Below are 15,585 nucleotides of genomic sequence, written 5' to 3'. Positions count from 1 at the left end.
AACACTACTGAAATAGTCTAACTATTGCATTTCTATGATACAAATTCAATATTAACTACGAAAAATAATGAAACTATATCTGTCACAAGGTAAACCATAAATAATCCCTACTGAAATATTACAACTTTTGCTTTTTAACGAACAACATTAAATAGAGCTTTGAAAAAATCAAGAAAATGTAACTGTGACAAGGTAAACCATAAGAAAACACTACTGAAATATTACAACTCTTGCTTTTCAAAGAAAGAAATTCAAAATGAGCTTTGAAAAATCAAGAAAATGTAACTGTGACAAGGTAAGCCACGACCAAACACTACTGAATTATTTCAACTCTTGCATTTCACTGAAAGAAATTCAAAATGAACTTTGAAAAATCAAGAAAATGTAACTGTGACATGGTAAATCACGACCAAACACTTCTGAAATAATCCAACTCTTGCATTTCAACGAAAGAAATTCAAAATGAACTTTGAAAAATAAAGAGAATGTAACTGTGACAAGGTAAAACATAAACATAAACTTCTTAAATAATCCAAATCTTGCATTTCAACGAAAGAAATTAAAAATGAACTTTGAAAAAATCAAGAAAATGTAACTGTGACAAGGTAAACCAAAACCAGACACTACTGAAATATTCCAACTCTTGCATTTCAACGAAAGAAATTCAAATGAACTTTGAAAAAATCAAGAAAATGTAAATTTGACAAGGTAAACCACAAGTAAACACTACTGAAATATTACAACTATTTCTTTACAACAACATAAATACAAAATGACCATTGAAAAATCATGAAAATGTAACAGTGACAACGCAAATAAGGGCAATCCCCTCGTGAAAGATTCCAACTAGTGAAATAAAACGAAAATAATTAAATAATACAAGAGAAGAATCAAGAGGATGCAGATTAGGAAATTTAAACAACAAAAAAACGAGACTAAAATAATAAAAATCCTGTATATAAACTAAAGAAATTCAAAATGCAATATGTAAAATCATGAAGATTTAAATATGACAAGTTAAAACACAACCAAACACTACTGAAATATTCCAACTCTTGCATTTAAAAGAAAGAAATTAAAAATGAACTTTTAAAAATCAAGAAAATGTATCTGTGACAAGTTAAACCACTACCAAACACTACTGAAATATTCCAACTCTTGCATTTCAATGAAAGAAATTCAAAATTAACTTTGGAAAATCATGAAAATGTAACTTTGACAAGGTATACCACAACCAAACACTACTGAAATATTCCAACTCTTGCATTTCAACGAAAGAAATTCAAAATGAACTTTGAAAAATCATGAAAATGTAACTGTGAAAAGGTAAACCACAAACAAACACTACTGAAATATTCCAACTCTTTCATTTCAAAGAAAGAAATTAAAAATTAAAATTGAAAAATCAAGAAAATGTAACTTTGACAAGGTAAACCACAACCAAACACTACTGAAAAATTCCAACTCTTGCATTTCAATGTAAGAAATTCAAAATAAACTTTGAAAAATCAAGAAAATGTAACTGTGACAAGGTAAACCACAACCAAACACTATTGAAATATTCCAACTCTTGCATTTCAATGAAAGAAATTCAAAATTAACATTGAAAAATCACGAAAATGTAAGTGTGACAAGGTAAACCATAACCATACACTACTGAAATATTCCAACTCTTGCATTTCAACGAAAGAAATTCAAAATGAACTTTGAAAAATCAAGAAAATGTAACTGTGACAAGGTAAACCACAACCAAACACTACTGAAATATTCCATCTCTTGCATTTCAATGAAAGAAATTAAAAAAGAACATTGAAAAATCAAGAAAATGTAACTGTGACAAGGTAAACCACAATCAAACACTACTGAAATATTCCAACTCTTGCATTTCAACGAAAGAAATTCAAAATGAAATATGAAAAAATCAACAAAATTTAAGTTTTACAAGGTCAACAACAACAAAACAATAATTTAATATTCAAACACTTGAATTTAAACGAAAGAAATTAAAATGAACTTTAAAAAATCACGAAAATGTAACTTTGACAAGGTAAACCACGACCAAACACTACTGAAATATTCCAACTCTTGCTTTTCAAAGAAAAAAATTCTAAATGATCTTTTAAAAATCAAGAAAATGTAACTGTGACAAGGTAAACCACGACCAAACACTACTGAAATAGTCCAACTCTTGCATTTCAACGAAACAAATTCAAAATGAACTTTGAAAAATCACGAAAATGTAACTGTGACAAGGTAAACCATGACCAAACACTTCTGAAATAATCCAACTCTTGCATTTCAACGAAAGAAATTCAAAATGAACTTTGAAAAATCAAGAAAATGTAACTGTGACAGGGTAAACTACAATAAAACACTACTGAAATATTCCAACTCTTGCATTTCAACGAAATAAATTCAAAATGAACTTTGAAAAATCAATAAAATGTAACTGTGACAATGGAAACCTCACCAAAACACTTCTGAAATATTCCAAATCTTGTATTTCAATGAAATAAATTCAAAATGAACTTTGAAAAATCAAGAAAATGTAACTGTGACAAGGTAACCCACAAGCAAACACTACTGAAATATTCCAACTCTTGCATTTCAACGAAAGAAATTCAAATGAACTTTGAAAAATCAAGAAAATGTAACTGTGACAAGGTAACCCACAAGCAAACACTACTGAGATATTCCAGCTCTTGCTTTTCAACGAAAGAAATTCAAATTGAACTTTGAAAAATCAAGAAAATGTAACTGTGACAAGGTAAACCACAACCAAACACTACTGAAATATTCCAACTCTTGCATTTCAACGAAAGAAATTCAAAATGAACATTGAAAAATCAAGAAAATGTAGCTTTGACAAGGTAAACCACAAACAAACACTACTTAAATATTCCAACTCTTGCATTTCGACGAAAGAAATTCAAAATGAACTTTGAAAAATCAAGAAAATGTAACTGTGACAAGTTAAACCACAACCACACTCTACTGAAATATTCCATCTCTTGCATTTCAACGAAAGAAATTCAAAATGAACTTTGAAAAATCATGAAGATGTAACTATGATAAGGTAAACCACAATCAAACACTACTGAAATATTCCAACTCTTGCATTTCAACGAAAGAAATTTAAAATGAACATTGAAGAATCATGAAAATGTAACTGTGACATGGTAAACCACAATCAAACACTACTGAAATATTCCAACTCTTGCAATTCAACTAATGAAAATCAAAATGAACTTTGAAAAATCAGGAAAATGTAGCTATGACACGCTAAATCACAACCAAACACTAGTGAAATATTCAAACTCTTGATTTTCAACGAAAGAAATTCAACAAGAACATTGAAAAATCATGAAAATGTAGCTGTTACACTGTATACCACAACCACACACTACTTAAATATTCCAACTCTTGCTTTTCAACGATAGAAATTCAAAATGAACTATGAATATTCAAGAAAATGTATATGTGACAAGGTCAACCAAAACATCACACTACTGAAATATTACAACTCTTGAATTTCAATGAAATAAATTAAAAATGAACTTTGAAAAATCAATATAATGTAACTGTGACAATGTAAAACACAACCAAACACTACTGAAATATTCCAACTCTTGCATTTCAATGAAAGAAATTCAAAATAAACTTTGAAAAATCAGGATAATGTAACTGTGACATGGTAAACCACAACCAAACACTAGTGAAATATTCCAACTCTTGCATTTCAATGAAAGAAATTCAAAATAAACTTTGAAAAATCAAGAAAATGTAACTGTGACAAGGTAAACCGCAACCAAACACTACTGAAATATTCCAACTCTTGCAATTCAATGAAAGAAATTCAAAATGAACTTTGAAAAATTAAGGGAATGTAACTGTGACAAGGTAAACCGCGACCAAACACTAGTGAAATATTCCAACACTTGCATTTCAACGACAGAAATTCAAAATGAACTTTGAAAAATAAAGAAAATGTAACTGTGACAAGGTTAACCGCAACCAAACACTAGTGAAATATTCCAACTCTTGCAATTCAAAGAAAGAAATTCAAAATGAACTTTGAAAAATTAAGGGAATGTAACTGTGACAAGTAAAACCCCAACAAAACAATAATGAAATATTCCAACTCTTGCATTTCAACGAAAGAAATTCAAATGAACTTTGAAAAATTAAGGGAATTTAATTGTGACAAGGTAAACCACGACCAAACACTACTGAAATATTCCAACTCTTGCATTTCAATGTAAGAAATTCAAAATGAAGTTTGAAAAATCAAGAAAATGTAACTGTGACAAGGTGAACCGCAACCAAACACTAGTGAAATATTCCAACTCTTGCATTTCAACGAAAGAAATTCAAAATGAACGTGGGTCTTTTATGGTAATGTAACTGTGACATGGTAAACCACAACCAAACACTAGTGAAATATTCCAACTCTTGAATTTCATAGAAAGAAATTAAAAATGAACTTTGAAAAATTAAGTGAATGTAACTGTGACAAGATAAACCGCAACCAAACACTACTGAAATATTCCAACTCTTGCATTTCAACGAAAGAAATTCAAAATGAACTTTGAAAAATCAAGAAAATGTAACTGTGACAAGGTAAACCACGACCAAACACTACTGAAATATTCCAACTCTTGCATTTCAATTAAAGACATTCAAAATGAACTTTGAAAAATCAAGAAAATGTAACTGTGACACGGTAAACCGCAACCAAACACTACTGAAATATTCCAACTCTTGCATTACAACGAAAGAAATTCGAAATGAACTATCAAAAATTAAGGGAATGTAACTGTGACAGGGTAAACTACAACATCACACTAGTGAAATATTCCAACTCTTGCATTTCAACGAAAGAAATTCAAAATGAACTTTGAAAAATTAAGGGAATGTAACTGTGACATGGTAAACTACAACATCACACTACTGAAATATTCCAACTCTTGCATTTCAACGAAAGAAATTCAAAATGAACTTTGAAAAATCTAGATAATGTAACTGTGACATTGTAAACCTCAACCAAACACTAGTGAAATATTCCAACTCTTTCAATTCAACGAAAGAAATTCAAAATGGACTATCAAAAATTAAGTGAATGTAACTGTGACATTGTCAACTGCAACCTAACACTACTGAAATATTAAATCTCTTTAATTTAAAATAAATAAATTAAAATTGAAATATTAATAATATATTTAATGTAAATGTGAAACTGAAAACAAAAAAAAAAAACTAATGAAATATTAAAAATCTTGCATTTAAATGAAATAATTACAAATTTAAATTTTAAAAAATCACACCTTTGGTGGGGGGTGGGGCGGGGGGCTGGGGGTCGTTCTGTGTCTCAATGCACAAAAAAGTATAAAAAATGATGAGGGAATGGGGGAGGGGGAGGGGAGGAGGAGGAGGAGGAGGTGGGAGGAGGAGGTAGAAGGAGGAGGGAGGAGGAGGAAGGAGGTGGGAGGAGGAGGAGGAGGAGGGGATGAGGAGGAGGAGGAGGTGGGAGGAGGAGGAGGGGGGGCCGGGGGAGGGCCTTTGGGGCACAGGGAGGGCCTTTGGGTGTCTGGGTGACATTTGGGGACCGGTGGATGGCCTTTGGGACCCCGTTGGTCCTTTGGGAGCTCGATGGGCCTTTGGGGGGCCCGGGGATGGCCGTTGAGGGTCTGGGGTGGGCCTTTGGGGGTGCCGGTGGCCCTTTGGGAGCTTGGGGGACCTTTGAGTGTCCGGGGGGGCCGTTGGGGGCCTGGGGGACAGTTGGGGACCGGTGGAGGGCCTGTGGGAGCCCGGTGGACCTTTGAGTACCGGGGGGCTTCCTTCGGGGTTGGGGTATGAGGATTGGAACCCTTTGGGGTTGGGGTAGAGGACCTCACAACACTGTTCAAATGGAACTTGTGTATTATAACGACCACAGAGTTTCACCATTAAATTCTCTTCTAAAATCTCTTCAAAAATATTCTTTTAAAATGTCTCTATCTGTTTCGCCGAAATAGTTCCATTACCTGTCTAAAACGGTTTCGCCCAAATAATCCCTAAACGCAAATTCAGGATGTTCCTTTGTTATTGGCATCTCTGTGCTAACGCATTTCAAATTAATAGGAAACCTTCTCGCACGCTAAAACAATTCATCGCTAAGATGTTTCTTGCCTAATTGTTTCCATGGCCTTTGGTTATTAATATCCTTTGGAGTTCGACCAGTAGAACTGTTCCCGAGGCAAAGACATTAATGACCTGGATCTATTCCTGGAGAAATGTTTCTAGGCGAAATTTTTAAAGTCTGACAGATGATGTCATTGATTGATTGATCTGTCAAGAAAGGGAAATTAATTTGTTGTTTCTAAGGGGAATTATTGATTCACGATAGGTGAATTGAGGTCGACAGCACAGGTGTTCTGACTCGTGACAGCACCACGTGGTTTATGGCATGCACTTGTCCAAAAACAACAATAATAAATAAATCCCTCAGGCCTAAAGATTAAAGAAGCCTTAATGTTTCTTAATTCCCTCTTCGTGAATCAACAATTTCCCCACCGATTATGTAAATCAATTTCTCAGGTTAAGCTAACCAAACAACAATGAAGACATGTTTGTTTCTTAATTCCCCCATCGTGAATCAATAATTTCCCCTAGCGATTATGTAAATCAAAGATTAAAGAAGCCTTAATGTTTCTTAATTCTCCCCTTCGTGAATCAATAATTTCCCCTAGCGATTATGTAAATCACAGATTAAAGAAGGCATGTTTGTTTCTTAATTTCCCCTTCGTGAATCAACAATTTCCCCTTCGATTACGCAATCAATTTCTCTGAAATTCACTTCCCCTTCGATTACGCAATCAATTTCTCGGAAATTCACTTCCCCCTCGAGTCCTAGATCAAAAACATTGTTCCCGTTAGAATTCAATGCGCATGTGCAACCTTCGCCCCGGAGTTATTACACATAGAAACATCAAATAAATCGACCTTGGAAAAAGAGGTCATTGACCCCATTAACCACGTGTTCTCCCTAATGACTCTATGCCCATATATGGTGTACTGATCGGAGATACGTTCTTTTGATAACCGAATTTTGTACTGATCGGAGTCGGACCCCCTCCTCTACTGTTACCAACCTTTCTGTAAAAAAGCTGGCTGTTGGCGAGGAGGATACGGAAGGGTTGTGAGCTCAACTTGTACCTTCCCAATGCCGATTTAAATTTATTGAATGGTTTTAACAAGGTAAAACACGCCTTCCTTTGCTACTAAAGTATGTCTGTGAATGATGGGTCATATGCAGAATTTGGGTCCTCACCTTTGGGGCTGCGTGGGTCTTGTTCCCTTGGGAAAAATTTCCGGGGCCTTTCTATCATTTTGAGTGAGATGACTATCCCAAGTATTTGATGCTATGATAGGGTTCATGAGGGTGTCAGAGGGCATAATTGGACAGGGAGGCGGATGATTATCGTCCAGTCACTTACGAAGCTTAAAAAGTACGCTAGAAGTTTCTATTTTCGGTATAAATGAACCTCTTCTCTCAAGTTTCTATGGCTACTCACCTAAACAGTAAAGCCAGGGGAAACAAATCTAATGCATAATTGGGATACGTATGACTCTTTACTTTGTCAACGCTTCTGCTTTTAATTTGATTCTCCAGACAACGACCATCACAGGTAGTCAAGCCTTGATTCCAGATCATAGTCCAGGTTTGAGTTTTAATTTTAAACTCCCCCTCCTAAAAAAGGCGACTTGAGTTTCAATATCACTTTCGCTCTGAGGAAATTTTGAATTTTGCTCACAAGTTATGAGTCATAGACTTGGCTAATTATTGACTCAGCAAATGATTCACAAGCCTTTGTTGGACTTTATTTAAAGCTTTCTTAGCCTTGTTTTCTATATCTTTTCATAACTTAAATTCAAAAATGCTTATCTCTTTCTGAATTGAAGACGCAATACGCATTAGTGATAGCAACCCTACTAGTGGTTGGCTTTGAAATCATTTTCTATTCACGAAAACAATATTTAGACCTGGCTGAAATTTCATTTTCGTCTTCAAGCCCCAATACTATGAGTAGTACAGCCAGGATTGCCACCGCTAGTGATTTATCACCAGATCTGGTGATTTTTCATCCTCCTGGTGATTTTTCTGGTGATTTTCTTGAATCTGGTGATTTCTGATGATTTTCTTTTTTAATCTGGTGATCTCGGGTGATTATCATTTAATTTGGTGATTTTTTTTTACAAAATTGGTTGACATTCCATGCATGATTGGTTTCGCTGTCTTACTGAGGTGAAATGATTAGTGACTTTCGTATTTTATGTCTTATTTTATTCGTTATTTCTAAAGAGTGGCGTTATTTTGGGCTTCTGTTTATCCTTTTAGCTTGGCAATCGGCTTCCCCATAGTTACAAATTTTAATTTATAAATGCATACATTTGCGTCCCATGTATGATAAAAACGGATTGAAGCTCAGAAACGAAAAAAAAATTATCAGGTAAAGAAAGCATAGTCCCACATGAACAAAGATTCGGCAGCCTAGGCTAGGTCTTTTTCAAGGGACTTAACAGTCTCAAGAAACTAGGGGGCTCAGTCTCAAGGGGCTCTCGTCTAAGGAACCTGGGAAATAAGATATATCACCGCTTGTTTGATATTTCAGCTTAGACTTGACCCACGACAATTTTCCGGAAGTAAACTAAATATATAAGAAATAATTGACACTATTTGAGTCGTCTTTTTCAGAGGTAGCTAAAGTTTACTACTAAGGATACCAACTATGGTAGGGGGATTAAAAACGCTCATAAGCAAATGAAATTCGATTTGAGGACAAAAGAGGATTATTGGGGTTATTGTTTTCAATGGAAACTTAGAAAAAAGAAAAGATTTTGCATAGTAAAGACAGAGGAAAGTATAATAGTAGCTAAATAAATAAAAAGGTTCTTCATGTCCAGTAACAGGATCTTAGGTAACAATTTAAGTCTGTGCCTGGAATTCCGGTTTTAGGTACAAATTCTCTACCTTCTTAAGCAGTTGACGGCCTTGGAAAAACATAATGTCTTAGCTCAGGGTGCCCAACGTGTCTTTTTGGTGTAAAGCTTATCATTATTAACCACCGATTTCTGGTGTTTTTTTTTGGTGATTTCTGGTGATTTTCTTGGTGAAAAACTGGTGATTTTTATTTTGTTGTGGTGGCAACCCTGAGTACAGCTTATAATGCATAACCCTCGTTGGGACTATTCACAAGTTTATTTTGCAATCTACTGAGAGCGTTATCAAATTAGTTAGCACTATAATGCCTTTGAAAACTTTTTGTTGAAGCGCTAGCTCTTCACAAGCTTCTTTGATGTGTTTTCTAGAAAATTTCTCTTTACTTGTTTCAAAATCTATCAACTCTGCTTCCTTTTCTGTCCTTGTAGCGTGAGCACCGTAGCGAAAAACCATAAAGGGGTAAGTCCATTGCCAATTCTAAATAACCCTTATAGGGCAATGACGGAAACCTTTGCGTTTGTATAGTACCAAATCATTGGTGCCATGCTTAGACATTTGAAATGAAAGAATAGGTAATTTTGGTGATTAAAGTAAACTAAATTGTAAGTGAAGGCCAAGACAATTTATTATTGCTCCGCAGGAGTAAATTTCCTATCTGGATTCCACCACCTGTTGAGAAAAAGATTTACGGAGACTTAGAAGTGGTTACTTTAGATACTGTAAATATCTGATGTATTTACCCGGCCGTTTCAGAAAAAGAAATATTGTGTCCCGTTATGGTGTCATTGATGCTGGCGTGCAACTGGTCAGTGTGGCTTCTAATATGATTACGAATACTTGTAATGTTGTTTCTGTCACCGACCCCCTAGTTTGATTTTTTCATCGTGATATCGGTTAAATTGTATTTTTGTTTGTTTTCGTAATGTTCATTTGTGGGTAATATATCATTATTATTATTATTATCAAACGGCCAAACTTATGAGGTAAGGAGTCAGATGCTAACGAAATAGACCATTTCATAAATTTTTTATTTTGCTGCGATTTTCAAGAATTAGTTTAAACAAAAAAAAACTTTGCATATTACGAAGTAAAAATTGTTTTCTGACTTTATGGTGTCTAAGTACTTTACCCCCGCCCCCTACTTCCCTAATATGCAAGTATAGAGCTCAAATTATATCTTTCTCATCTATTCTGTCACTTGTGTTTGTGGCTGTGAAACTGGTTTTCTCATATATAACCTAAGCGTAATTCTTGAGTGTGTTTCGTTTAATTAACAAGTACCCTTTCAATTTCCAATAAAATGAGCCCACTCTAAGATTTATATGACCACTCCTTCCATAAGAACCTTATATGCCCCTGGGCTATAACTTGTAACTCATAGCCCCGGGCTCTGCGGGGTTGTGTTAATTCTGGAGGTACTGATATATAGTCATTGGGCAATTTTGAACAAAATGGCCATCTCAAAATTTCGATCGGATACTTTTGAGGAAAAGAGGGCGTGGGGGAAGACTTGTTGCCCTCCTATCACTTATGACTCTTAAAGAGGAACTAAAACTTCAATTTCCAATCAAATGAGCCTCCTCCCAGATTTATGCGACCACCCCTTCCATAAAACCTAATACGTCCCCTGGGAAAACCTACAACCCTTGACCCCGCGGTTTGGGGCTGTGTCGACCTCAGAGGCATTGATATATAGATTAGTTCCCAAGAATAGGTGTTCAAGTCAATGTGATTGTCGTTGAAACCAACTCAAGACTAACAGAAAAGCAACTCGTCACAACATAAAGCCGTTTAAGACCAATGCACTGCAAAGAGATTTTATTTTTTGGCTATATTTACATGGAGGGTCGCCACTCCTCGAGGAGGAACGCCCTATAATAGACAGGTTTGCGCTGCAGTCGCCAAAGTTTCTAAGTACGACTTCATGAAATCTTTTCAATAAAATGTGTAACATGCTCTATAGTGAATCAGATTAGCAAATTTTCTTCTTTGAGTGATAAATATTTAACCCGGGAATTATAGGCTCTTGTCTACAAGAAAAACAAGGAAGATATCTGTTGCACATATGCGCTCTGATAAAACGTTCTGTCTCCCTAGCCCTTGAAAGTAAGGTTGCATTTTATTTCTTGGTATTTGACTAAAGTAGCTGTGGGTTATCATGAACTATTTGATCTAAAATGTATGCCTGCAGAGGGGCTAAACCCAGCGGATCGAGCTATATTTAGAGACACGTTTTCTCTATATCCTTTTCTATTTTTACTTATAAATTTCGTATATCTTATTATTGGTGCCCTCTTTAAATTCAGTAGTAATTTATGCTCAAAAAAGAACGTGTAGGATTATGTTATTTTGTCAAAATGTGACTTAATTCACCCGAGGTGGATCTCTTAGGAGCGATCCAAGGAGAATTGTGTCTTGGGATTGCTTTTATGTCCTTGCATTGTTATAAAAGTAAATGATTTTTCAGAGTCAGCAAGAGGTGAACCTGAAGCCACGCGGCTGTATTTACTTGGGAAAAGCATCTGTTGTTCCACACGAAGATGATTTTACAGCTTTTTCCATAATTCCTTCCTCTGGGGAAACCTATAAATTGAAGGCTGGTGATACACGGGAAAGACAGATCTGGGTTGATAGATTAAGAGCTGTCATTGAAATCAACACCCAAAAGGTATATTTTCTTTCCCTTCTTTAGATCGGTTAAGTGTAATTGTACCCAAGAGTTGGGTACAATTGTACCTAACAGGCAATGTGACAAAAACTACGCATTTACATTACACGAAAGTGAATTTGTGATTAATTTGAACCCACTTCAAGAACAAAAGACTTATTTATTATTCAAGTAAATAGAAATCCCAACAATCATAATTCAAAAAATAAGAAGTAGAGCGTTTAAAAATGTCTGAAAAGCGTATTTTTAAGTTTAAAGAAGGTTTGTCTGTAATAAGGACGCTATTAGGGAGGGGAGTTCCAAATAGTCCGGTTGGCCTTTCCGTCTCCTCTTCTGTTTGGTCTGGGAATTAAAAATATATTTTTAGCTATAAGAAAATAGATTTTTTTAGGGGATCTTTAACTTACAAAAATTTTTTAGGCTGGTTTTATTTTCAATTGTTTTTTTCCCAAAGGGCTCTTTGGAGAAATTCGTGCGGAGGTAAAATGCCTCCCTCCTCCTATACGCAGGTAGCCTATAAAGACTGGTAGCCTGTGATCATTTGAGATTAGGTCTGGATGAAGTGTCGTGATTAGGTAGGACATTAACGAAGTTTATAGTTGTATTTGGTTCAGTTTTTAGCGATGGGGTTTCTAATATACCGTAGCGTCCTTTTTGACTAAAAAAAAATAACTTAAATATATTTTTTCAAAAACAATATTACTATAGCTGTGTTGATATTTTTCATAGGCAGCGCAATAGCGATGTCTATATTTAATAGCGCTGCCTGAGTAAAGAGCGAAGTGGGCTATATGTTTTTTTTTTTTTTTTTTTTTCACTAAAGTACTTTGTTTGGAAAGAATTGTCGTAAAACTTTGGAAGGGGCTAATTGGATTAGAAACTGCAAATTCTACTGCCCTTTTTTGAGTTCAAAGTTATTAAAGGGCAACTAATCTAGGGAATTCAGTGGCATGAAACTTTCGGAGGTTATTTTATTGGTCAAAAAGATCATTAACATTTTGTTTTGGGAAGTGGGAGGGGTCACGCTTCCGGGAATTAACTTAAAAAAAATTCTGGTCAATTTGAAACTTACAGTCGTAATTTTCAGGGCCAACACGTAATTTCTAATATGCAGAAAAATTGCACCAAAAACATTTTGCATGCAGGCCCGCTGTACTTTACCCCCCCCCCCCTAATATGCAAATCTATAGCCCAAATTTATTTCTAAAGTAATGAAGAAACTAACGAAAAAATCGGTGTGTTCTCGAACTTTACACAGCGTAGACTTGAGTGAGCGGCGCATAATACACAAGTACCAAAAATCCTTCCCACTACGGAAATTAAAAAAACAAACCCAAATAAAATTATCAAATTTGGATGGCCTTTTTTTCCACGGGGGGGAGGGTAAACGCCTAGAACCATAATTTTTTCAAAATTTTCCAAAATTTGGATCACTGTTTAGGGAGGGGGGGGTCTAAAATGGGCAAGGGGGACTGGCTACTTTCCTATCACTCCTGAACACCCCCATCTAAATGTCCTGAAAATTTCAAAAAATTCGCCTTTTCAAAATTGGTACGCTCTTTTCAAAAAGGGCGTACCAGACATTGCTGGTACGCCCTTTGACAACCAGCAAGCACGTAGTGTGTTTTTTTGTTTTGTTTTTTTAACGTCCACTATAATATTTCTTGAAAGTTTCACCTTAATAACCTAAGCCTTTTTGGAGAGCCAGGACCAAATATACCACCTTTTTCGTAATAGTAAACCTTATGTACAAACAATGGGCAGCTTGCATAACTTACAGCCTTTGTCACAAGATCCGTATTGGGTAATTTCATCCCCGGAGGTATAGTTATGCGTCCTTAAGACTATTTTGAACAAATGGCTGTTTAAAAATTGTGATCGAATATCTTCTGGAGTAGGTTGACTAAAAAGCCTTTTGGCCCTTAACGCTACAGTATTGCCTCTGGTTTTTGTTCGTTTCAGGTTTCACTTATTTATTTTAGTGATTTATGTTTGTTCTAAGCTTGAATTATTATTTGAATTTATTTATGCTCGGCTTTGGTTTAATGTAGCTCTTTGCTTTTCTGAGAAGAACTTCTTTCGTGGGAAAAGTTTTTTGTATTGATTTTCCACAATAAAATGAGGCTTTCATGTCACTGTCAATGTTTTAGGAATTAGCCCCATATTTTTGTTTAATTAATTCCTTTTTAAAATTTACTCCTCCCTCCACTCGACTAAAGACTAAGGATGAAAGCAGAATAAAATGCTTCGCATGTGCCCACTTTTTATTTGCGATTTTGTCAACTGCCGAATGCGAGCTGCCGACTTCTTCAGTGAGTGAAAATCAAGGCCCAGAAAAAGTGATATTCGCTCAAAAAGAGTAATGTCAAAAAATTAGCCCGCGGCCCCCGTCACTGCTCTGATCATTCTTACTTCATTTTGAATTAATTATAGGTTATCCTGCGGTCATTTCTTTTTTTCAGAAAAAAAGAAGTGCCAAAAATTATCAGAAAAAATTGCCCATGTTCAGAAAAAATATCGTGCCGTTTTCAAGAAATGAATATATTGAATATATATATATTTATATATATACATACATTATATATATACATATATATATATATATATATATATATATATATATATATATATATATATATATATATATATATATATATATATATATATATATATATATATATATATATATATATATATATATATATATATATATATATATATATATATATATATATATATATATATATATATATATATATATATATATATATATATATATATATATATATATATATATATATATATATATATATAATTCTGACAAATATACATACTGTTCCGCGGTTAGATGCTAACTGAAACATACCAAAACCTCCTTATTGCAGCAGTCAACCACAACTGGCAAACTGTGATCAAAATAATCAAGTCCTGAAAAAGCAGCAAACCATATTAAAAAAAATTCCATTAGATGGCGTTATATCATTTCATTGACTTTGAACAGTTAATGAAATGATATAGCACCATCTTGCTTGGCATTTAAACGCTCCCCTGGGCCAGATGAAACAGCATCGTGGGCTACATCCGGCCCGCGGGCCGTAGTTTAAAGGCCCCTGAAATAGATGATAAATCTCAATCTTTTTATTTCTAAAAATTAATAAAATACCAAAAGTTTAAATGTGTTAATTTGGATCGCTTTGACCTATAACTGACCTATACACTTCATAAAATATTTGGATAACTTTGTGTGTCCAATTTGTCCAAATGTTTTACCAAGAAATACTAGCAGTCCAAGTAATTAGTCATGAACTTTACTTGACTTCACTGCCGTCAAGTCAACTACCGTACCGTAGCAGCAAAAAATAGGTGAAGACGCACTTTGAACATACTCTTAGTAGCTTATTTCATCTTCTTCCTCTACAGGATTTTCTCTTTCTCTCTTTTTCTTGGAAATTTCTTTTGAATTTATATTTGATGAGTATTTAGCTGAGTACATTCCAAGAAAATGGATAGCAGCTTATTTGGCGAATGTACTACTTTGAGTACATTAAGTTTGTATATTTTAATTACCATGAATAAAAGCGAATGAATTTCGAGAAATGTGATATTTCAGACTATATGAATTAGGGAAAATAGTCTCCCTGGACAGTTTACCCAAACAACACATAAGTGCAAATTTAAATTTGCTGCTGTGTCAAAATAACTTCAATAGCTTTAAATAATGTACAATGTGTACAACATGATACAAGTGATATAGCATTTCGTTTCAATACATTTGCAATGCTGATCGAGGAGAAGTCGGAACCCATCAATACCTAGTATTCATGGATTTCATAAATACTAACTAAGTTAATAAGTCAAATTCTTTATTGTCATATATCCCAATGACAGTCCTGGCACATACACAACAACTAATCACAATTTTCTTCCATTACTTTTC

At 34.5% G+C, this 15,585-nt stretch overlaps 1 protein-coding gene across 4 annotated transcripts in view; it reads left to right on the top strand.

The window, feature by feature from the left end:
* LOC148942750 (oxysterol-binding protein-related protein 11-like) overlaps nucleotides 1–15,585 on the top strand; it is a 58,508-nt gene that overhangs the window by 30,375 nt on the left and 12,548 nt on the right. For all 4 annotated transcript variants that reach the window (XM_089102115.1, XM_089102114.1, XM_089102112.1 and 1 more), the window contains exon 3: nucleotides 11,448–11,648. In XM_089102115.1, the coding sequence (XP_088958241.1) occupies nucleotides 11,448–11,648 (201 nt within the window). The remainder of the gene's footprint in view (nucleotides 1–11,447; nucleotides 11,649–15,585) is intronic.

The sequence above is a fragment of the Artemia sp. Qi Xiang Cuo genome, chromosome 16 (genome assembly GCF_049724085.1).
Source record: "Artemia sp. Qi Xiang Cuo chromosome 16, ASM4972408v1, whole genome shotgun sequence".
Classification (NCBI taxonomy): Eukaryota; Metazoa; Arthropoda; class Branchiopoda; order Anostraca; family Artemiidae; genus Artemia; species Artemia sp. Qi Xiang Cuo.
Note: the sequence above shows the minus strand (reverse complement) of the source record. Positions and strands in the feature narration are given on the sequence as shown.